General features: G+C 44.4%; 1 protein-coding gene across 1 annotated transcript in view; it reads left to right on the top strand.

Moving 5' to 3' along the window:
* The first annotated feature begins 2,192 nt into the window (after window positions 1-2,192).
* The window catches only part of PPP3CC (protein phosphatase 3 catalytic subunit gamma), a 77,392-nt gene continuing 54,242 nt past the window's right edge, over window positions 2,193-25,342 (top strand). The window contains 1 exon segment of the mRNA XM_040346162.1: window positions 2,193-2,303. Within this exon segment, the coding sequence (XP_040202096.1) occupies window positions 2,294-2,303 (10 nt within the window). The 5' untranslated portion in view covers window positions 2,193-2,293.

The raw sequence follows: 25,342 nt of genomic DNA on the forward strand, positions 1-25,342 counted from the left end.
CTTTCAATTGGTGGTATTTGATCACCTCCATTTTTTTTTTTTTTTTTGCGCTATAAACAAAAGCGTACATTTTGAAGAAAAAACATTTTTTTTTTTTTACTTTCTGCTGTAAAACATATCCAAGTACATATGGATATCCATGTTCTGTTACATAATTTTGGTTAAAAAATAAAAATCCCAATGAGCGTTTATTGATTGTTTTGAGCAAAAGCAGACAAACCTGTTCCAGAGGCCCCTTTCACACTGGGGTGGTGGGTGCATCGGCAGTAAAGTGCCACTATTTTCCCTTCACCGCTCCAAAGATGCTGGTAGCAGGAATTTTTTTTTTTTTTTTTTGGCAGCCTGCCAGCGCACCTGCTACAGTGTAAAAGCCCTCGGGGTTTTCACGCTGGAGTGTGAGGAGCGACTCTTTCAGGGCGCTTTGCATGCACTATTTTTAGCGTTGTAGAGCCTGCAAAGCGCCTCAGTGTGACCAGTGATACCAAATAGTGATCAGTGCTATAAAATTGCACTGATCACTGTATAAATGACACTGGCACGGAAGGTGTGAACACTAGGGGGCGACGATCAAGGGGTTAAATGTGTTCCCTGGGAGGTGTTTCTCACTGTGGTGGGGGGGATTGGATTCACTGGAGGAAGAGACAGATCACGATTCTCTTTACATCGGCACACTGCTGAACGATCGGCAGGTTTGCGGTGGACGGACCCGCTGATTGGCTCCCGCTGTGTTTGATCACACAGGTACATGATTTTGCACACCTAGGCCTCCCTGCTGCAGTAAATTTACGTGGGGTGGTCCATTAAAGCGGAGGTTCACCCTCAAAATTAACTTTTTAGCTAACCTATCTCCAGCCTTAAAGGCTTGTAGCGTTTTTTTAAATGTGTACACTTACCCGTCTTCAGCCACACTTCTGGGTCTTCTTCCTTGTGGGGAGTGGGCGTGTTGCTCCTTTTCCCCGACAGGGAGCTCTGCGCAATGTCTCCTGGGAGTGAGTGTTGATCCTCCCAGGAGACGATTGACGTGCCGGTAAAGTGCGTCATCGCCTTCCGAAAATATCCGTCTGGGACTCGGCTCTTTACGGCGCCTGCCGTTTAGAGCTGACTGCGCATGCCCTGTAAAGTGCCGAGTCCCCCTCGGATATTTTCGGAAGGCGATGACGCACTTTACCCGAACGTCAATCATCTAAGCCTCGTCTTGGGAACGCCTACTCCCCGGGGGAGCGAGAACCCGGAAGCCCCATGAAAAAAACCATAAGACCGTAAGTACAGCGGTACAAAAAAAAATCCAGCATACTGTAGATGTCAGCAGTATGCTGGATGTAACGGTCTATTGGTGTTTTAGGGTGAACCCCACCCTCTTTAAGATAACCCTGTGTGTAGCAGCCTCCCCAGCACCCCCTTATTACCTGAACCCCATCTCTCTCCAACGATGTACTCTCCTCTTGATTGGCTGAGACACAGCAGCGGCGCCATTGGCTCCTGCGGCTGTCAATCAAAATTGGTTAGCCATTCGAGGCAAAGGTGGTCGGGATGGGGCTCTGTGTCTGGACACGGGAATCTGTGGCTCGGCTCGGGAGCCCCCATAGCAAGCTGCAGGCTGTGGGGGCATTCGACAAGAGGGGAGGGGCCAGGAGCAGCCAAGAGGCACCCGAGAAGAGGAGGATCTGGGCTGCTCTGCGCAGAACCAACTGCTCAGAGCATGTAAGTGAAACAACATGTTTTGTTAAACAAGACTTAACAATCACTAATGGTGTGTGTGTGTGTGTGTGTGTGTGTTTTTTTTAAGGCCTTTTCTGGCACTGTCAATGAGAACTTATGTTCTGGCTCCCTACATTGGGCTGCTTGTGAATTCCACAGCAATTGGGCTGCTATATGAAAGGTGTGCAAACAGAAATCGGCAGCGTGGTATTTATTTTGGGAAATGACAACTGGAATCTGATTGGCTGTTTTTGACAATGGATGTTTCCATACTTTACATAGTACACTGGACAAAGACCGATATGGGGGCCTTGGTGTCGGTGTTGTAAAAAGCCTTGTGGCTTTTCTTTTATATGTTTTTATAATGTGTTCTGATTTTGAGTGTCCTATAGACAGTTGTATGCACAGTAATCTAGCAGTTCTGTGTCCCTGATCAGGGATCTCCCTCCCCCCCCTCCCCTCCTGACTCACTAATAGGATTTCCTGGCCTCCTCCCCCACACTGCAGCTTTGCTGTAGGTGTCAGCGCGCTCACGCTGCAGCTTTAGAGTTCCTCAGTCCCCTTCTAATCCTCTACCTGGTGGGACGGATGCGGCATGGGGACAGGTAACAGCCAGCCAGCCCCTGACAGGGACATCACAGGGGGCAAGGCTGAGAAAGAGGACAAGGCTGACAAAGAGGACAGGATCCTTATCAGTTCTCCTCCGGTGGCCCCAGAAGCAACAAGGGCAGTGACCGGTATGGGGTAAATTTGGGATGTAGTTAGACGTACCATAGAAGGTCGAACGTCGCTGATCTGTCTGTCCTTTTGTGTCAGCAGTGCCTCTTAGACTTGTAGAAGATAGCACTGTCATTAGTGTGTTCTTAGCCTGCCTATAGATGGAGAGATTTTTCCGCTGATCTGATGAAGTTTTTTTTTAATTTATCGATGACAATTGTGAATGACTGACTGCAAAGTATCAAACGATTTGCAGAGAGAGAGATTTTAGCCTGATGTTTGTGCCCCCCCCCCCCCTTAATTTCCTTGAATCTTTGGATGAGATAAATTGTTCCGTTTATGGACAGCTAATGTCACATGGGTGACCAAATCGCCAGCGTCAGGATGCCTAAGGCCTCGTACACAAGACCGAACATGTCTGCTGAAACTGGTCCGCGGGCCAGTTTCAGCAGACATGTTCGGTCGTGTGTACGGCCGACCGGACAATTTTCCGGCGGATCGAACAGGTTTCCAGCGGACAAATGTTTCTTAGCATGCTAAGAAACATGTCCGCTGGAAGCCTGTCCGTCGGACATGTTCGGTCGTCTGTACGACTCACCGGACATGTCCGCTCGGCTGAAAGCCCTCGCATACGTCAGTGATTCGACGCATGCGTGGAAGCATTGACCTTCCAGGGTCGCGCACGTCGCTGCTTCATTGTCGCGGCGACGGCTACGTCACCGCATATCCTGTCCGCGCGGATTTCTGTTTGATGGTGTGTACAACCATCAGACAGAAATCTCCGAGCGGACATGTCCGATGAAAACGGACCGTTTTCATCGGACTGTCCGCTCGTCTGTACGGGGCCTAAGAGGCTGCCTGTTTGTCTCTATGCGACTGCTCCCCCGAACGCTGGTGAATCTTGATTCCTGGCATCTTGCTGCCTCATCTACTGAGGGGGAGCCCTTCCATAGGGGAGGCCTCTTTGTTATTCTGGTGATGTCAGTCTCACATCTGACATCACACTTGGCTTGACCATACACTAGGATAGATGTTCTAGCTCAAGATTGGGTGCCTTTGGCTGTTGATTTGGTAAAAAAATGAATGGTTTATGCCAGGGGTGTCAAACTCGACTTCATAGTGGGCTGCATCAGCATTATGATTGTCCTCAAAAGGGCCGGTTGTATCTGTAAGATTAGATGTCCAGCTCATCCCCCTCCCCTTACATTAGATTTCAAGAGCCACCCCACCATCAGAAGTTGAATCCCCCCACTCTCCCTTACATCAGTGTACCCCCCCCCCCCCCCCTTTCCTTATGCTGCTGGTGAAGAATCTGGATGCATTGCCTGAAAGTAGGGGTCTGGAGGAGGACCAGATGAGGGCTGGAGCTTTCCTGCAGCTGCAGGAGAGATACGAGGGCCACATGAAATGGCCTGGAGGGCCGGTTTTCGGCCCGCGGGCCTTGTGTTTGACACCTGTGGTTAACGCAAAGCTTATTTCATTATTTATTTTTTATTTTTTTTGGGTCCATTCACACTTCTGTACAGTACAGTTTTTGTTGCTTTTTTGGCATTCTGATGATCTTTCCTAAATATTTACAGTGGTTAAAAAGTGAAATCATTTTTAACCTTTAAAGAGGAGCTCCAGGCTCCCCCCAAAAAGTTAAGCCAGGTCCTGCTGACTTTTAAAAAAAAGTAAGGACACTTACCTGTCCAGAGATCCAGCAATGTCCTCAGCCGAGTCGATTCTTTAATCTGCTTCAGGTGCAGGCTCTGGCATCTCTTGTAAAGGCGGCCATACACGGTTCGAATTTCTTTCGAAAATCGTATCAAATAATTTTTTTGTATGAATTTCGTACCATTAGTGGGCTGCAGCAACAGCCGATTTTCGTGCGGGAAACAAATTTGAGAAATCCGACCTGTTGGACATTTTTTGAAAAACAAACGATTTTCTGATCAATGATGGGAGAATCGTGCGAGAAATGTAATAGAAAGAAAAACGCGCATGTGCAAGAAAAGAATATTCCCGGCAACATGAATATTTTGTCGGCCGAATTTCGAAAATCAATGGATCATCATCATCGGATTACAAAAAAAAAAAAAACTTTCTGATTTTGAAAAGAAAATTTGTTCGAAATTCGACCGTGTATGGCCTGCTTAAGGGAAACAAGTGAAGCCTTGTGGTTTCCTACTGCACATGCAGTGTCTCAGAAGACTGCAGGGGAAGGAGGGGGGCTGAATCTCTGCCCCCCCCCCCCAAAAAAAAGTGGCGACTGTGGTAGTGGAAGGTGCAAACAAGTAGACTTTCCCCTTTTTTGGGTGGAGTTCCGCTTTAATTCATTTCACTCTTACCTGAACCCTCTTGATCCAGCTTTGTGCCCATCTTCAGCAGTGCTGGTCTCTCCCTCTTCTCACAGGAAAATGTGAGAGTAGCTGGAGTCATTGGTTCCTGCTTCTGTCAGCCAAGTTTTGTGAGTGAAGGGGTGGGACTGAGCCAGACTGTGTGTCTATGAATGCACATAGTGCAGCTTGCTATGGGGGCGCACACAGGGGAGGAGCGCTCAGCGCTGGCAGGGAACCCAAAAACAGCAGGTAAGGACCGCTCTGTGCAAAAGAGCACAGAACGGGTAAGTATATATGCAATTAGCGGACCTCCAGCTGTTGCAAAACTGCGAGTCCCATCATGCCTCTGGGTGTCATGCTTGTGGCTGTCAGAGACTTGCTATGCCTCATGGGAATCGTAGTTCTGCAACAGCTGGAGGTCCACTAATTGCATATCCCTGTATAGACCACTTTTTTTTATTTGAGGAAAACCTCTCTACCATCACTTTAATGGCTGAACTCCAGGCTTGCACAGCTGTACATGCTCCTCTTGTTTACTGAAATGGCTTTCTGTGATTTCACTGTAAGCTTCTCAGTGTGCATTAGGAGCTGCAGCAAGTCGGCGCTCACCTCATTGACTGGCTGGAGGACATCCTGGCCCGCCCCTTTCATTCATTGGATTTCAGTCCTTTTAATCATGGAGGCATAATATCACATATAGACATTTCCTAGGGTGTTCTGCATGCAAATTAACTCCCCTAGGAACACCCACTCCTCCCGACTGACATCCTTCCATCAGGGCATTTTGATATTTGCATAACTTCTCCCAAGAGCCAGCCTTTTGGTTTTGTCAGGGCTGAGGGCTTTCGAGTGCTGGTTCACACTGATGTGGTGCGGGACACTGCATGTGATTTCCGATCGGAATCGCACCACATTCCTGTTAAAATCACATGCTATTCTTTGCAGTGCGATTTGAGCCCATTCATTTTGTATGGCTCAAATTGCGCCACACCCGCATGACAAGGGGGCATGCACTTTTTTTCTGTTGCACTGGAATTGGATCACATGGGTGTTCGAATCCATGCTGTCCGATTTAGCCAATCGCATTGAGTTTTGTGACATGTTATTGGGGTGTTGTTAACTTTGACACCCGCAGTGGTTCACATGAACGGAGTGTGATTGTGATGCGGAGTGGGAAACGCTGCGAATCCCGCATCGGTGTGCACCGAGACTGAGGAGAGTACTGAGGCAGGGTGATTTGATGCATTCAGGAAGCTACACCCAACCAGCCACAGATACCTAGTGATGACATCACTGGGTCTAAAATGAGGCATGTAATGAAAATGGAAAGGTCTGATATAAAAATATCATTAGTGTGTCTCTAAGCAGGGAAGGCAAAATATAAGCGGTGTTGATAGACTAAAAATGGTACCAGCCTCATTTTTATTTTATTTTTCTACACACCGTAAAGCAAATCCTGTATTCTTGCCATCTTGCCTGTGGTAGACCTAAGGGGATCTGCAAGGAACAACCAAATATAAGAGCCTGCATATGTAATAATCAAAGGTGGTCCCGCCCCCCCCCCCCCTGTACAAATATTATAATTTAGGTGCGATTATATGCCAATGGACAGCAACGTGCATTGCTGTGTCCTAAAATGTCCCCTTAATAAATGTTTCTTGTCCAATTATAATTTTGCATGGCAATCAATTTCGCTCTAATTCTTCCATCTACTAAGGCAAATGATAAAAAAAAAAAAATCAGCAAATCTTTCTCTACAGAGCGCCCTGCTCGTTTTACACACTGTACCCTATTTTACAGTACATCGCCTGCTTATATTTCATGGATCCAGGTCAGCTGCTGTCTTCCTGCTTTGCAAGATACTTTCATGACTCTTTTTTATAAGATACACAAAATGGAACAATACTGTACAGTCCTAATTAAAATACATTTCCCAGATTATTTAAAGTGCACCTATCTATAAAAGTTCCTCTTCTTTGCAATGGATTAAAAAATAAAAATAAAATAAACCCACTCTTCCTGAGCTCCTCCAAGGCAAAATATCTTTGGACTTTGACAAGGGGCACTAATGAGTTTCCTGTGGTAGACCTAAGGGCATCAGCAAGGAACAACCAAATAGAAGAGCCTGCATATGTAATAATCAAAGGTGGTCACCCCCCCCCCCCCCTTGTACATATATTATAATTCTCAAATATCCTAAGAAACAAGGTTAGTATAGCATTAAAGCTGAACTACTGGGAGAATCTGAAACTCATTGCAGTGATGCTCCCCCCACACCGCAAGGGTTTTAATGCTTATTTTTGTCTAGGGTACCATTTAAAGTGGACTTCCAAATATGCACCTAACTAACCTTTAAACCTGGCCGCCCCCCCCCCCCCCCCCCCTTTACAACTATACTAACTAACCTATGTAAGAAAGATAGATCTATACTTGCATCTTTTCCCCAATAGACTTGTTCTGGTGGCAGCTCAAAATTTTGGATTTGCCATAACTTTCTTTCCTAGTGACTGGCAATTGGGACAATTAGAGTGAATCTCCCTAATAGGGACAGTAATAAATGAGTAGTTCTAACCTTATGGTACCCTATCCAAATCTAAAAATCTAAGTTTTTTTTTTTTTTGCCTTTAGTTGTACTTTAACTTGATTTAGGGCCATTCACACTTGCTCGCACACTAAACTGGAGCAGCCCGTTTTGGATTGCAGTGATGTGCAGTAGAGGAAGGTGTGATGTGTAGTTTATTGCATCACACAGCTCCCCCTTCTTTTTTTTTTTTGTAAACTTTATGTGAAGTGCACAGAGTGACACTTTAGTTATGTCGCCACAAGGCAACATGTTGCACTTACTGCGCAGTGCCATCCAGTAGAGCTGCACGATTCTGGCTAAAACGAGAATCACAATTTTTTTTGCTTAGATAGATCGCTATTCTCTCATGATTCTTGGCATTAACATCTTTCACATTAAAACCCCCCAAAATTGGGCTAACTTTACTATTTTTTTTTTATTATTATTCATTGAAGTGTGTTTCCCCCCCCCCCCAAAATGCATTTTTTAAAGACCACTGAGCAAATACAGTGTAAAATTAAATATTGCAGCAATTGGCATTTTGATCTTTAGGGTCTCTGCTAAAATAATATATGTTTGGGGGTTCCAAGTAATTTTCTAACAAAAAATATTGATTTTTAACTATTTGATTTTTAACTATTTCTGAAACAAGTGTCAGAAATAAGATTCAGACTTTAAATGGTTAAACTTCCTGCATTTACAGAAGTTTGATCTAAGAAGGAAGTTGGTTACAATGTTTCATCTTGTTAAAAACTTGGCCAAATGCCCATTATATATTTTTTTTCCCTGCATAAGTTTATCCCTTTGATCTAAGAAGGAAGCGTTGGTTACAATGTTTCCTGTAGAAAACTTGGCAGACTGCCCGGATATTTTCTTTTGACAACTAATAAGTCTCTTCACTCATTATATGAAAGAAGCATTGGAAAACGTCAGGGGGGTTGAATCGAGATCACGATTTTTTTTAACGATTAATTGTGCAGCTCTACCATACAGTGAGATACAACATTATTAAAATGTGTTGCAAGATTTGACATACTGTGGAACACACAGAAACGCAACTATTTTGTGTGCGTCATTGCAGTTACCTGTGTTTATCCAAGAGGAAAAATGCAGGTAATCGTACATAGTGTAAGTCTGTTACCTCAAGGCTTTCTATCATTTTGTATAGCTATCTGATTTAATTTTATCGGCGCCACTTGTTTGTGTATAACAGTAAATGATCGCTCAGAGCTGCAGCCCTGTATGGAGTAAAGGCAGCCACAGATGCATTACACAGAGCTGCAGCCCTGTATGGAGTAAAGGCAGCCACAGATGCATTACACAGAGCTGCAGCCCTATATGGAGTAAAGGCAGCCACAGATGCATTACACAGAGCTGCAGCCCTATATGGAGTAAAGGCAGCCACAGATGCATTACACAGAGCTGCAGCTCTGAGTGATCATTTACTGCAGTGCTGTGTGAGCTTTCACTTTTATAAATGACTTGTGCTGTGATCGTTCATTCATAAAACTAAAAGCTCACATAGTGCTGCAGTGTTGTGCGATCCATCGGTCAGGCTGTGTATGTGTAAAAGCACCAACCAAAAGACACACAACACTGCCACCTTTTCTTTTATTTATTTTTATGGCTTTTCTGGTCTCTAGAGAGGCAGAGTTACCACTAGAAAAGAGACCTTTTGGACAGATTTGGGGGAGGATAGATTGCGGAGTGAATTTTCAGGTTCCTGGAGTTTAGCCTTAAAGCGGGAGTTAACCCATAAATGCTGTTTTTGCTCTTTTACCCTTAGATGTATGCTCATTTAGTCTAGGGGAATCGGGTTGTTGTTTTAAAATCCAAGCATTACTTACCGTTGTAGAGGGCGATCTTCTCCGCCACTTCCGGGTATGGGTCTTCGGGAGGGGGCGTTCCTCCTTGATTGAAAGGCTTCCGACGGTCGCATCCATCGCGTCACGAGTAGCCGAAAGAAGCCGAACGTCGGTGCGGCTCTATACTGCGCCTGCGCACCGACGTTCGGCTACTTTCGGAAAATCGTGACGCGATGCATGTGACCGTCGGAAGCCTTTCGGAAGCCTGTCGGGAGACTGTCAATCAAGAAGGAACGCCCAGTCCCGCAGCCCATACCCGGAAGTGGCGGAGAAGATCGCCCTCTACAACGGTAAGTAATGCTCGGATTTTAAAACAACTAGCCGATTCCCCTAGACTAAATGAGCATACATCTAAGGGTAAAAACAGCATTTTACCGGCGAACCTCCGCTTTAAGTTTTGTTTTGGATCAAATGGATGGCTCCTTGTCTTTTTATGAAATGGGTACTATAACATGATTACACCATTATAGGGTGGTACTGTGGGAGTACAGACAATTTTAAACAGTGCCAGCCATGTCCTAATAAGAAAAATTGGGCTACAATCCCGTGGAGGTATCGAAACCCCAGCCAGTAGGCTTGAGGACTGATAGTCTGAAAGGGTTTGGCGTAGGTCAACATAACCTGTTGCCACTCAACAGGTTTCACAACAAATCGCTTCCTCGGGGGCTTGGGTAAGTATTCTAAATGGATACAAATGCATGGGAAGTATCTCCAAAAATACATGTCACATTTATCAGATTGATAACTAACATTAATGGGTATGTTAATACATTCCAATACTCCTTCTTCTTTTTTGGAGATCCTTGTCTATTTTTATCTATTTAGAATACTACCTAAGCTCCTGAGGAAGCTATTCATTGTGAAACATGTTGAGCTCAACAAGCTATGCTGACCTATGTCAATCCCCTATAGACTTTATCAGCCCTCAAGCTTCATGTCTGGTGTTGTGATATCTCCACAGGTTTTATTTTTTTTTTCACTTTGCCCATTGTTGGAAAGCAAGAATCTCCTTATTTGTCGAGGTCAGTAGCTCAGGCTGCAGTTTACAAGCACACATGGATCAGAGTCAGAAGAGTGTCTAATCGCAGCGCAAAAGTTACACCCAGATAAAGAAAACCTCCAAAAGTATGTGGCTACCCCTCCACATTATTGCTTTCTAAAAAGATAAGGTTTAAATAAGTTTGGTGTGGAGGAACTTTAGTGACCTGCCAAAGCCCTGACCTCAACCCTGAACACCTCTGAAATGAATTGGAAAGTTAATGAGTCTTCTCATCTAGCATCAGGGCCTGACAAATTCCATCAGATATACAGCAAAAAAACTTGGGAAAGCCTTTCCAAAATTGTGGAGGCGCTTACAACCACAGGGTTTGGAGGAAAGGGGGTTGGATGTGTATAGAACAATGGATTTACACTTATGCGGATTTCTCCGCATCCAGTTCGCAGGACAACAGACTGTGCTGGCTCTCAATGAAGCCGGTTCACACATCTCTGGGGGGGCTGCATAGCAGATTGCACAGAGGTCCTGTGCTTCTTTGGCTCATTTTCAGGCCTGACTTCAGGTAAAAATTTGGGCCTGATTCGTCCCTGAAATGGAAAACCGGGATGCAATGGACCCCTGCTGTCAGCCGCATTCAAATCAAGATGTGAACCCAGCCTAAAGTGGTTTGAGTAAAAGTGTAAATGATAAAGAGTCCTCTGATTGGACAAGGTGGAGAGTGACATCACCGCCCTGCTTCTCCATCTCATACAATTAGAGAAAGGTTTGCATTCATTCAGAAAATGCGAAGCATTTTTTGAATGGTGCCCACACCTAGCAGCTGACCTCTTGTATTCACAACACGCCAGGCGGGCCGCTCGGCACAAGACCCAGAAGCAAACGAAGCTCATTGGAGATTTGGTGTCTACTTAAGTGATTCCCATATCCCAGGGCCATTCGCTGGGTATGATGCATATAGTTCATGGTTACACTGGTCCAAGCTGTAAAAATATACCATGCTTGACATTCTTTAAAGCGGAACTTCACCCAAAAGGTGAAGTTCTGCTTGTTTGCACACATTTGTCACTTTTTGGGGCAGCGGAGTACCTGGTTTTGACAGGTACGCGCTCCCACTTCCGGCTCGGTTCACCCTGGCCCTTTCCCCCTGCAGTCCTCTGGGACACAGAAGCTGGCTCCCTTACTAGAGATGCCTGTACCTGAAGGTGATTGAAGACTTCTGCCCCTATCCCTTCCTCCAAAATGCAACCTACAGTGGGGATCGAAAGTTTGGGCACCCCAGGTAAAAATTTTTATTAAAGTGCATAACAGAGCCAAGGAAAGATGGAAAATCTCCAAAAGGCATCAAATTACAGATTGTACATTCTAATATGTCAAAAAAGTTAGATTTTATTTCCATCATTTATACTTTCAAAATTACAGAAAACAAAAAAATGGCATCTGCAAAAGTTTGGGCACCCTGCAGAGTTAATATCTTGTACTGCCCCCTTTGGCAAGTATCACACCTTGTAAACACTTTTTGTAGCCAGCCAAGAGTCTTTCAATTCTTGTTTGAGGTATCTTTGCCCATTCTTCCTTACAAAAGTCTTCCAGTTCTTTGAGATTTCTGGGCTGTCTGTCACGCACTGCTCTTTTAAGGTCTATCCATAGATTTTCAATTATGTTGAGGTCAGGAGATTGTGAAGGCCATGGCAAAACCTTCAGTTTACGCCTCTTGATGTAATCCCCCGTGTGTTTAGGATCATTATCCATTTGTAGAAGCCATCCTCTCTTTAACTTCAGCTTTTTCACAGATGGCATCAAGTTACCATCCAAAATGTGCTGAAATTTTATTGAATCCATTTTTCCTTCTACTCGTGAAATGTTCCCGGTGCCACTGGCTGCAATACAACCCCAAAGCATGATTGATCCACCCCCATGCTTAACAGTTGGACAGAGGTTCTTTTCATTAAATTCTGTGCCCTTTCTTCTCCAAACATACCTTTGCTCATTCCGGGCAAAAAGTTCTATTTTAACCTCATCGGTCCACAGAACTTGTTTCCAAAATGCATCAGGCTTGTCTATATGTTCATTTGCAAAGTTCAAACGCTGATTTTTGTGGTGAGGACGTAGAAGAGGTTTTCTTCTGATGACTCTTCCATGAAGAGTGGAATAGTGTACCACAACTCCAGTGTCTGCCAGATCTTTCTGGAGGGATCGTGCAGTCAAACGTGGGTTTTGAATTGCTTTTCTCACAATCCTGCGAGCTGTTCTGTCTGATATTTTTCTTGGTCTTCCAGATCTTGCTTTAACTTCCACTGTTCCTGATGACATTTCTTAATTACATTCCGAACAGAGGATATTGACATCTGAAAACGCTTTGCTATCTTCTTATGGCCTTCTCCAGCTTTGTGAGCGTCAACTATTTTCAGTTTCAGTTTTCTAGACAACTGCTTAGAAGAACCCATGGTGCTGATTGTTGGGGCAAGGTCAGATAAGTCTGGGCATTTAAACCCTTTGAGATTGGCATCACCTGGTCTTCCCAGACGATGATTGAGAACAATCCATGACACTGGCAGGTCTCACCTTTGCAAAGGGGGCAGTGCATGCTATAAATTCTGCAGGGTGCCCAAACTTTTGCAGACACCATTTTTTTTGTTTTCTGTAATTTTGAAAGTGTAAATGATGGAAATAAAATCTAACTTTTTTTGACATATTATAAGAATGTCTAATCTGTAATTTGATGCCTTTTGGAGATTTTTCCATCTTTCCTTGGCTTCGTTATGCACATTAATACAAATTTTTACCTGGGGTGCCCAAACTTTCGATCCTCACTGTATATTAATGCAGTGCACCAATGCATGTAACATGTGTTTAATGGAACACAATAGTGTGAATCCATCCTACATTCTTATATCACTTTAACATGTTCAGAAGTAATTTTGATCTTTAAATCTGCAGCTTTCATTTAAGATAATACCTGGTAATCCCGCTGTGATGGCTCTTGTTAAGGCGCCTCATGTTGTACGGTGACAACACTCTGCCCTGTCTCCCAATTGTTCTCTAAGGCCTGGTTCACACTATTGCGGATTTGCGCATGCGCAGCAGCCCATTCATTTGAATGAGCTGCCGTGTCTGTGCTTCCTGCAGTAAAAAAGGCGCTATCTGTCTCAATAAAATGATAAAAATTTTAATTTGGGTACAGTGTTGCATGACTACGCAATTGTCATTGAAAATGGGCCTGGGCAGGAAGGGGGGTGAAAGTGCCCAGTATTGAGGTACAATGCATGACCAATAGTCCTGCATTGTATGTGAGGACAGCATGAGCCGGGGGGGGGGGGGGGGGGGTCGCAGAAAAGATGAGTGCCTGAAACCTGCTGCAGCGAGAAATAAGTTACAGCTAATTCTTATACCTATGGACCTAACGATCATTTAACCCTTGCAGCGTGGGGGATGGTTTGGCATGTATACAGATACACATAATGGTGCTTCACATGTATGTCATATGTTTGGCTGAATCTGGAGTTTTTCTTGATATTATTATTATTATTATTATTATTATTTTTATTTTTATTTTTTTTCGTGATTTTGAGCAATCTTGGGCTTGTATTGCTGTGGAGGGCAAACTTGCATTGCTTCTTGTTAAAGGGCACTGTTGGCTTTGTGGCACTGCTGGTTCACTTAAATAGTTGCTTTGTACAACACATGCAGTTCTTGTTTCTGATCCCTTGTGCCATAAGGCCTGGGGGGGGGGGGGGTTACAAGCTTGGCATTCCTCTTTGTACTGCATACAAGAGCCATTGGATTCCATAGCTCTGTACTGATCTGCCTGTTGCAGCCTCGTAGCTATGTACGTTGTGTCTAGTAGAAGCAGGAAGCTAGCCCCTGGCAGGCAGTCAGGTTGTGTGTGTGAGTGGATCTGTAGCAGGGAAGATTATGGCACTTGTAGTCAGGCCTTGAATCTGCTGACTGCTGAGGAGAGATGTGCCCTAATTAGTTGGATCACTGGGGTTCCTAAGAGGAGGAGGAGGAGGCGGCGGGAGGAGGTGTCGTCCACTGTGTGGCTGACCACAGAACGCTGCGGCCTGTGTACACTATATTTATCACCGTCCATCTGCACATACCAAGCTATAACCTTGAGCAACAGGTGCTGTATTGGCTTCTAGTCCTCAGATCTTTGTGTTGTGTGCTGTATGCACAGGAAAACGTATCCAATTTGTTCTATATCTTGTCGGCAACCCTAGCTAAGAGGTTATTGTTGTACATGCTTTTTATTGCAGACGAATGATACTATTTGTCAAGGATGCCAACCCCCCCGCAACTAGCTAACCAAAGTTATGGACCTTGTTTGGTGGAGGAAGAATGAAGGGGGTGTGTGTGTTGTGCCAGTAAAACCAGCTGTGATGTCACCACAGCACACAATACCAGCAGTTGCCATTAGAGGGAGCCTTCACTGAATCTAGCTGGCTGATACAAATCTTGCATACATTCTAAGACCCCTTTTACACTGCGTGGGCCAGATTCACATAGAGATACGACGGTGTATCTCCTGATACACCGTCGTATCTCTGAGTTCTGCCGGTCGTATCTATGCGACTGATTCATAGAATCAGTTACGCATAGATATGCCTAAGATCCGACAGGTGTAACTGTGTTACACCGTCGGATCTTAGGCTGCAATTCTCGGTCGGCCGCTAGGTGGCGTTTTGGTTTATTTACGCAACGATTTTGCAAATGAGGAGATACGCCGATTCCTGAAACGAACGACCGCCCGGTGTTTTTTTTTTACGTCATTTGCATTCGGCTTTTTCCGGCGTATAGTAAACCCCTGCTTCTATGAGGCGCAGCCAATGTTAAGTATGGCCGTCGTTCCCGCGTCGAATTTTGACATTTTACGTCGTTTGCGTATGTTGATTCACAAAAGCGCTGGACGCAAGTTACGCTCACGCCGAAACCAATGACGTCCTAGCGACGTCCTTGGGAGCAATGCACGCCGGGAAAATTCGCGGACGGCGCATGCGCAGTTAAATCGGCGCGGGGACGCGCCTGATTTAAATGCTACACTCCCCCTAGCCGCGGAATTTGAATTCCGCCGGGGGATTAAGATACGCCGCCGCAAGTTTTTAGGTAAGTGCTTTGTGAATTAGCATTTGCTTTAAAAAATTGCGGCGGCGGATCTTAAATCATATAGGTTACGCGGATCTAAAGATCCGCTAACCTATGTGAATCTGGCCCCATGTGTTTTTCAGGCACTTTAACCCCTTGCCGACCGCTGCATGACGATATACGTCGGCAGAATGGAACGGCTGGGCATATCGGTATGTCGCCTTTAAGACACAGCTGTGTGCGCGCGCCTGGCGCAAGCTCTGTTATTCTGACTGCGGGTCCCGCGGACTCAATGTCTGCCGGGACTCCCGCGATCGTCTCACGGAGAGGAAGAACAGTTAAATGCTGATGTAAACAAACATTTCCCCATTCTGCCTAGTGACAGGACCCTGATCACTGATTCCTGTGATCGGGACATCCCCGCGCTAGCAGTGTGAAAGGGCTTTAAGAGTTGGCCAGCTGTCTAGCAAGTAAAACACACACACACACACACACACACTTCTTGGATTCTTCAAGCAACCCTGCAAGGCAAGATATAGAATCCATGGCCCAGATTCTCAAAGAAGCACCTATCTTTAGGCGGGCGTAGCGTATCTCAGATACACTACGCCGCCGTAACTTAGAGAGGCAGGTCCCGTATTCAGAAAGGACTTGCCCTCTAAGTTACGGCGGCGTAGTGTAAATGGGCCGGCGTAAGCCCGCTTAATTCAAACTAGGCTGGTAGGGGGCATGTTGTATGTAAATGATTGGTGACCCCACGTAAATGACGCACTTTACGAACGCCCGCTCAATGCTTAGTCGACGTGAACGTAACCTACGCCCAGCCCTATTCACGGACGACTTGCGCAAACAACGTAAAATACGACGCTGTTCGGACGTTTCCGACGTCCATACCTAACATAACTTACCCCTGCTTTATGAGGGGTAACTTTACGCCGGTCAGACGCCTTACATAAACGACGTATCTTGATACGCCGGGCGTACGTACGTTCGTGAATCGGCGTATCTAGCTCATTTGCATATTCGACACGGAAATCAACGGAAGCGCCACCTAGCGGCCAGCGTACATATGCACCCCAAGATACAACGGCGTAGGAGACTTAGGCCGCTCGTATCTTGCCCAAATTTATGCGTAACTGATTCTATGAATTGGGCGCATAGATACGACGTCTTGGATTCGGACTTACGACGGCGTACGTGGAGATACGCAGTCGTAAGTCCGTTGTGTTAATTTTCCCACTGCCCATTTACACACCAATATGCTATAAATACAGTAGATTAGCACAAAGCTAAACTATTCACAGGCAACCTCTGCATGTCTTGGAAGGGGGTGTGTGCATTTCCTACAATCGGTTGTCTTGGTGTCTCAGTGTATAGCAATAATCCACTCCTACAGATAAATCGGGAAGAGAAAATTCTAACAGGATGTGCACTTTCTAAACTGTATATAAAGATGAAGACGGAAGATATCCATGTACAACTTATGTAGGGAGATTTGTTTCATCTCTGTGTATCATCTGAGGCTGTTCACTTCACCGGGTGAATGTGAGGGTTTTTATCCACTTTAACGCATTCCGTGTTACGTTTTTGATGCAGTTTTCGAGTCACGTGACCTATGAGACCATAAGCATAGTAAAATGGAGGCAAAATCGTTGCAAATTTTTCTGTGCCATTATCGGCACCCTTTTCTCATTTTTGGATGAAATTTTGGTGCATCTCTAATTTTAATGGCCCCTGTTCACATCTGAGCATTTGGTGGAAAATCGCCTGTTTATTTTAAATGGACGCAAATCACACCAAGGACATGCAGGCAGCAATTTTAGAATTGCGCTACAGCTAGATTTCATAGTCGTTTTGTACCAAGCGATCCGGTGCCTGCAAATGCACTGCATTTGTGACCTGCATTTGGGGTGTGGTTAGGATTGCACTGACACGCCTTTTTTTTTTTTTTTTTTTGACGATTGCTAGTAAAGTTAACTTTTTGTGCTTTCTTTGACAGCACTACTACTGAATATGAAGCTGCATGGTCTCTCATGTAGGCTGTTCCTGATTGCTCTCTGGTAGAATGAGAAAATGGTGCAGGGGCGTGAGCATTGTCACTGCTGGTCTACAAATTGGTAGCTTGTCAATCCGCACCTGGCTACACCTAGTCCTACTGTTTTCTGAATTGGCAGCATTGCCTCTGTTACTGAAACTCTCCCACTGTGAGCTGCAGTGTCTGGGAGGGGTAGCGATTGAGACATAAATAAAGGAGGATTTGGCTCTTTGAGGCTTGTGTATCACATAGTAATTGGATTTAGGCTGTTGTACAGGAACCTTTTTTATATTTAGATCTAAAATTGAACTAATAACTAAAGATGCACTGAAATTTCGGCGGCTGAAAATGGTGCTATCAACCTTTTGCTGATGGGAGAAAAGGGGGCCGGCCATGGCGCGAAAAAAAAAATGTGATTTTGTCGCAACTTTATTACGACTCCCCCCCCCCCCCCCCCCCCCGATTTATTGTGTTTGGTTTTTTTTTGGTTTTTTTCCAGTGACTTTACCACAATTTCACTATGTGTGTGTGTGTGTGTGTGTGTGTATAATATATATATATATATCTGTCATGTCACTCAAACTGCATCAAACATAACATGGGTGCGGTACAGATGTGTTCTTGCTGCATTTTCAATGGGGAGGTGCGATTTTGATGTGGCTTTAATTGCAGCAAGCAGGATTTTTAACACCACAACAGAAGCGCAACGGACCAGTGTGAAGACTTGATTAGAATTTAAAGGGATGCATTTTTCTTGCGTTAAAGATGCCAGCAATGGCGGAAAATAAATTCATATTCATTTAAATTGATGATATTAATAAAGTTGAATATAATGCAATTCTATATAAAAATATATAGTGCGTTTTTCGGTTTCGGCACCAACATTTCCATTCGATGCACCTCTAACTATAACCTTTTTGTCGCATTTGAACTGGAATATGACGACAACAACTGTACTTGAACCAGACAAAAAAAATAAAACCAAATGAATGCAAATATTGTAAAGCCGGAGTGTGGTGTGCTCATATTATTGTGCTGGATGGTTTGTCCCCACTGTTGCTGATCTGGAATGCTCCCAGTGTTGCCATGGTATCAAGGAAGCAACATTTGAATTTTTAGTACTGTTTAGGAATAGAGAAGTGCTGCAGATTGGAATAGGTACATTTTAAGAACGCGGCTGAATTTTGAGCAATTTTTGCCTCTGTCCAAACAGCTTTGTTCAACAATTGATCAGCCGTTTTTTTGTCATAGGAGCCTGTCAAAAAATTGTTGCCCGGCCAACACCTGCATCTATTTAGATGCAAGCACTGTACAAGTATTCTGTCAGCCCTTATGCCCTGTACACACGATCCCAAAATCGTACGAAAAATACTGCTTCCGACCTTAATACAGAGCTTTCGAGAGCCGATCGTGACAGTTCATCCTAATATTTTTATTTTATTTTTTTTATTTTATCGGACATGCACGAATGTTTTTCTCATACGATGCCAGATCGTACGATTTTCGTTTAACCAGTACTGTTGTCGTCCGAAAATACAAATACATTACAACACGTGAGATCACTTCAGATTTTGTTTTCCGTCGTACGAGAATTTTCGTGACTTTAGTAACCAATCCAATTTGTCCTTGCGACTAGTCAGCGAAAAAAGTCGGACGATCTGTCGTCCGATTTTTGGGGAATACGTCTAGCCACTGTTGTGTAAATGGAGCGATCTGCTAGATTTCTTTTGCTCTACCTGTGTAGGTCTTATGAGCATCTTTACTCCTCCGCTTCTTCATTTGTGCTCCGCAGCACTTGGAAGTCCCCGGTACGTTCCCAGTATCGGGGGGCATGTGATCCTTTTTTTTTTCTTCTCAGGCTGCAGTACTCGGGTCTGGTGCTTCATCAAGAGAAACGTTTGATTTTTCTCTGTATGGGTAAAGTGACCGATTCTCTTTAAAATGTTGGATCTCTACAGCTGGGTTACAAAGATGGATATTATTTTACTCACAAACTTCTTCCACCCAGAGCAAGGTGAAGGAGGAAATGATGAAAGAGGAAATTCATCTTTTACTGCGTCAAACACCACTTTGTAATGTTGGTTTTGTTAAGCAAATCGAGCTGTAGGGTGATAAAGTTTGAACTGCACACAGGGACCCATTTGTCGTTGTGTGCCATTATCTTGAGTTCAACCTCCTGTATCTCTCAGCATGTAATGTTCTTCAGCCCCAAGTCACCCATGACCAGCATAGTGACGTGGGTTCCAGAGATGATGATCTGATTGGGGAGGCCTTGCTGCTAACGTCCAGTGGGTGAAGGTCTGTTTTGAGCTGCCTGTCCACCACTATGCAGGAGATGGGTGGCCACACATATCAATATGACCATTCTAATTCTATTGGTCATTTGATGCAACTAACATTTATTAAATGGAATAAGCGAAGACCCCCCCCCCCCCCCCCCCCCCCCAACTTTCATGCTTCTCCCTTACTCTTCCTTCCTCTCCGCCATTCTCCCTCTCATTCTCCATGCTGGAAGCCATATTGTTGGGATAGTTTATTGACAAAAAAAATAGGGTTGCACTGACTTTTTAACAGGCAATTACCAATACTTTTTTGTGTTTTGAGATTTGCATCCATACAAAATGAATAGGGCTCAAATCATACTACAAAGAATTGTGTGCGATTCCTGTACACTTGCCCAGGGCACGTGTCTGAACCCAGGCTTGTTATAGTGATTTTTGAGCCAAGTTCACAGGAGCAGGAAACCACCTTGCATGACAGGTTCCACCAGCTCAGGCTCCCATTCGACTGTGGACATCTGTGGCTCCTCCTTCCTCTTCTATTGCTTTGTCCCCCCAGTCCTGCTGTACCAGATTTGATTCAACCCCCCCCCCCCCCTTTTTTTTTAGAAAAGCCTCTTCACTGGTCCAGGATTTGACATCCCCACAGCTTTCTCTCCTCTACTTCTTTTTTTTTTTTATTAGGAAAGTATGTGCTAGACCAGTGGTTCTCAACCTGGGGTCGGGACCCCCTTGGGGGTCAAATGAGGATTTGCCAGGGGTCACCAAAACCTGGGCTGTTCCTGAAGCCTGCGGCCAAATTTGTCCCAGGACAGAGCCTTGGGGTACCCCACTAACCACTCTAGACCATTCTGAGTACACGTTATTTATCACAACCCTTTTGACACGCCCCCGTAGCCAGTTTTCTATCCAGGTACATACCCTATGGTCCATGCCTACAGACCTACAGCTTGTAGATTGAGCGTTTGTGCAGGACTGTATCAAATACTTTTGTAAAATCCAGATATACCACTTCCACCGGACCTACCTTTGTCCAGATGGCAGCTCACTTCCTCATAGAAGGTTAATAGGTTGGTTTGGCAAGAGCGACCTTTAGTAAACCTGTGCTAATTACTGGTAATTAGGGGTGCAACAGATCAAAAAACTCACAGATCGGATCATTTTTCGGATCACCACCATATACAGTCCCCACTGTAATGTCCAATCTGCAGATGTTGACCCGTTCGGATCACGGATCAATGACGATCCGTTGCACCCCTACTGCTAATGATACTATTTTCAACAGCAAATTCTTGGATATGGTCCCTTCTCATCCCCCTCAAATAGTTTGCAAACTACCGACGTTGGACTGACAGGCCTATAGTTCCCTGGAATAGACCTCTGCCCTCTTTTGAATATTGGTACCACATGGGCCTTTTGCCAATCAGCTGGTACCAATCCTGTCAGTATGTCTTACATGAAGATTAGGAATAGCAGTCTGGCTATAACCTGACTGAGTTCTTTAAGGACTCTCGGGTGTAAGCCATGCTGTCCTGGTGATTTATAATAATTTTGACACTGATAAGTTCATCAGCTGTGGTGGAATTTTATTGATCGATTCTGATCAATAAAATGTCTGTGTAGGCTAGAGGTGCATAGAAGTTTTGGTATGGAAACCGAAAATTCAGGATGCACGTGAAAAACACCCCATAACAGTTTTTGGCGCCATTATCGGCACCTTTTTTTCTCTATTATCAAAATGCCAAAAACAGATTTCCACTGAAATTTTGGTACATCTCTAGTGTAGGCAGATGACTGTATTTCGAAGAGATTAATTGATTTGTAAGATTATGTATTCAGTAGATACTGCATCTGTTTCGCCATTGAATATTTTAATTGATGATGAATTGCTTGTTTGCTACTGCTCATACCCAGATCAGTCACAAATCGATATGACCATGTCCATCTTTATAGTATAGCTTTCTGCTGATGAGCCAATTTACATTGCAGCATGTGCACAGATCAGACGCTATTGTTGGCGGCAGGATTCAGCAATGAAAGGGTTACTCTGCATGTTCTTGTGTTTATCTGGGATGTACACTTCTCTATCCCACACACATACACTTGTGCAGTGCGGGCAGCCATGTCTTGTGGGGGCTGATTCTCTTCCTGCCATGTAATTAGCACCCTGCTCCTCACACACTGACAGCCCCTTGGCATTGCCACAGAAACTGCACAGACAGACCCTATATTTGGGAATAGTGTGTTCCTCAGCACCAGCGGGCACATAGTATGTGTGTGTCTTTGTCTCCGTTATGGATGCAACTTTCTGTGTGTGCAGCTTTGATTTATTGTTCCTTTGTGCTGGATTCTTTCCCTCCCTTATTAAATTAAAATGTTTATTTGCTGCAAGGTAAAACACGGCATTCTGTTTTATAACATGCTGTGTGTCTCCTCTGTATATCAGCGTCTGGTGTATATACAATATTTAATTTCTACAAAGGGATTTTTATTTATTTTTTATGTGGCGGTATAGGATCATGATGCAGTGAGCAGTATATACAGTTGTGTTTACATAGCCTGGCAGCATTTGATTTCTTGGCTATTTTTCAGAGAATATGAATAACACAAAATTTCACTCCATGGTAAAGCCTCGTACACACGATCAGTCCATCCGATGAAAACGGTCTGAAGGACAGTTGTCTTGGGTTAACCCAGTGCTTCTCAAATAGTGGGGCGCGCCCCCCTGGGGGGCCGCGAGGCTCCGTAAAGGGGGGCTCGTGTGACCTGGCAACTATCCCCCGTTTCCAGCCAGTGGCGGAACTACCGCCATAGCAACCAGGGCCGGCCTTTGCAATGATGTGTGCGGGGATGCTGATCTGCACGGCACCCCGGCGCTGCAGAGGGGGGGTGGCGCCGACGCGCCCGAAGTGTCTGACACTGTCTGGTCCCCTTGGCACGCACGCCCTCCCTTCCTCCCTCCTCCGCGTCTCAGGTCAGGTGGTCGCGCGGCGCCGTTGCGTGCATGCTTAAGGCATGCAGTTCAAATTCTAACGGCGGGACCAGGACGGGACTGAAGAAAAGTAAAGGTAAGGCCGCCCGTCCCCTCCACCTTATCCAGCAGGCTGACAGGTGTCATCCCTCCTCTCACCTCACCTGTACTCCAATGAGGAGGGGCAGTTTATTAAAAAAAAAAAAACGTTAAAAAAAAAACGTCAAAATTGATCTTTTGTTGGGAAAAAAAAGGAAAAAAATAAACGCAGAGGTGATCAAAAACCAACGCGCAGTTGTCCGCTTAAAGTGGAGGTTCACCTAAAAACCGAATAGAGCAATAACAATTTTATAGACAAAAGATACCATTTACAGTCGCGCGGGGGGGCCCCCGAAATGTTTCTTCTTCCTAGGGGGGACAGAAAATAATTGAGAAGCACTGGGTTAACCGATGATGCTGACTGATGGTCCGTCACGCGTACACACCATAGGTTAAATAACCTATTGTGTCAGAACGCAGTGACATAAAACACAACGAAGTGCTGAAAAAAATGACGTTCAATGCTTCCAAGCATGCGTCGACTTGATTTTGAGCATGCGCAGGTTTTTAACCCATGGTTTTGCATACTAACGATCGGTTTTTACCTATCAGCAATCCATCAGTTACATTTTAAAGCAATTTAGGTTATTTAACCTTCGGTTAAAAAAAAGCAATGGGGCCCACACACGATCGGTTTTGACCGATGAAAACGGTCCGTCAGACCGTTCTCATTGGTTTAACCGATCATGTGTACGCGGCCTTAGCGTTTGGCTGAAGACATTTATTATCAATCAACTGTGTTTACTATTTTTAAATCATAATGGCAACAGAAACTACTCAAATGACCCTGATCAAAAGTTTACATATCCTGATGATTTTGGCCTGATAACATGCACCCAAGTTGACACAGAGGTTTGAATGGCTATTAAAAGGTGACCATCCTCACCTGTGATCTGTTTGCTTGTAATTAGTGTGTGTGTGTGTGTGTGTGTGTGTGTGTGTGTGTGTGTATATAATATAAAAAAGCCATTGCGTTTCTGGACTCCTGACAGACCCTTGCATCTTTCATCCAGTGCTGCACTGACGTTTCTGGATTCTGAGTCATGGGAAAAGCAAAAGGAATTATCAAAGGATCTGCGGGAAAAGGTAGTTGAAGCTAAATAAAACAGGAAAGGGATATAAAAAGGTATCCAAGGAATTGAATGCCAATCGGCAGCATTCAAACTCTGTTCAAAAAGTGGAAAATGAGGGGTCCTGTTGAAACCAAACTACAGTCAGGTAAACCAACTAAAATTTCAGCCAAAATTGCTGGGGGTGCAAAGAAAAACGCACAAATTTCAGATGAAATACAGGACTCTGAAAACATGTGGTGTGGGTGTTTCAAGATGCACTTTAAGACCAATGCGCTGCATGGTCGAGTCGCCAGAAGAAAGCCATTACTACACAAATGCCACCAAGTATCCCGCTTACAATACGCCAACCGGTACAGACACAAGCCTCAAACTTTCTGGCACAAATCATTTGGCGTGATGAGATCAAAATTTAGCTTTTTGGCCACAGCCATAAACACTACATTTTGGAGAGGAGACAATAAGGCTTTTGATGAAAGGTACGGAGGTGGATCGCTGATGTCTTGAGGATGTGTGAGCTACAAAAGCACAGGGCATTTGGTCAAAATTGATGGCAAGATGAATGCAGTATGTTAGCAAAAATACTGGAGGAACATTATTTATCAGCCAGGAAGATGTACTTGGACATTCCAACATGACAATGATCCAAAATACAAGGCCAAGTCGACCTGTCATTGGCTACAGCAGAATAAAGTGAAGGTTCTGGAGTGGATCTCAGTCTCCTGACCTCAATATTATTGAGCCACTCTGTGCAGTTAATGCAAGATGGCCCAAGAATTTACAGGAGCTGGAGGCTTTTTGCTAAGAGGAATGGGCAGCTTTACCATCTGAGAACATAAAAAGCCTCATCCATAAATGCCACATAAGACTTTAAGCTGTCATTGATCACGGTATTAAGAACTGGGGTATGTAAACTTTTGATCGGGGTCATTTAGGTAGTTTCTGTTGCCATTATGATTTTAAAAAGAGTAAACAAAATTGATAATGGCTTCAGCCAAACACTAACCATGAGTGAAAAATGTTTTTGTTCTCATTCATATTTTCTGAAAAATGGCCAAGAAATCATAAATTCTGCCAGGGTATGTGAACTTATGAGCACAACTGTACATCTCATTTATATAATGGTTTTTTTCCTTGTGTATAGGATGCAGTGTCTGGTGATCCAGCAAGTAACAGGGTGTCTGCAGTAAAGATGCTCCTTCATTCAAAGCTTCTGCCGATATAAAGCTTGAGACAATTCTGGAGGCTCGCTTTACTCTGGTAGGCCCAGCCCTGCAACCAACTCGATGCAATTTCAGTATGTCAGACCACAGTTAGGGCAATGAATACCCAGGAGGATCCTGTATTCCAAGACTGTGCTTTAATTAATCAATTATCTTCTACTTTGCTGTTGTGTAGATTCCCTACAACATGTCATTGGACAAATTTCCAGAATGGCGCTAATCTTCATTCGGATGTGCACAATCTTGTGGCTCAAAGCCTGGTCAGCTGAAACTGACAGGGGTATTTGTCCTATTCTGGACTTCAAGTTCCCAAATTTCTCATAGTCTACAAGGTCAGTAATTGCCTTCCTGACACAGGTCAAATACTTAGGCATCTTGGATGCCAAATGATCCCATCTGCATATTCCCATTTTATCTACCTC

This window comes from Rana temporaria, chromosome 3, assembly GCF_905171775.1.
Source record: "Rana temporaria chromosome 3, aRanTem1.1, whole genome shotgun sequence".
In the NCBI taxonomy this organism is placed as follows: domain Eukaryota; kingdom Metazoa; phylum Chordata; class Amphibia; order Anura; family Ranidae; genus Rana; species Rana temporaria.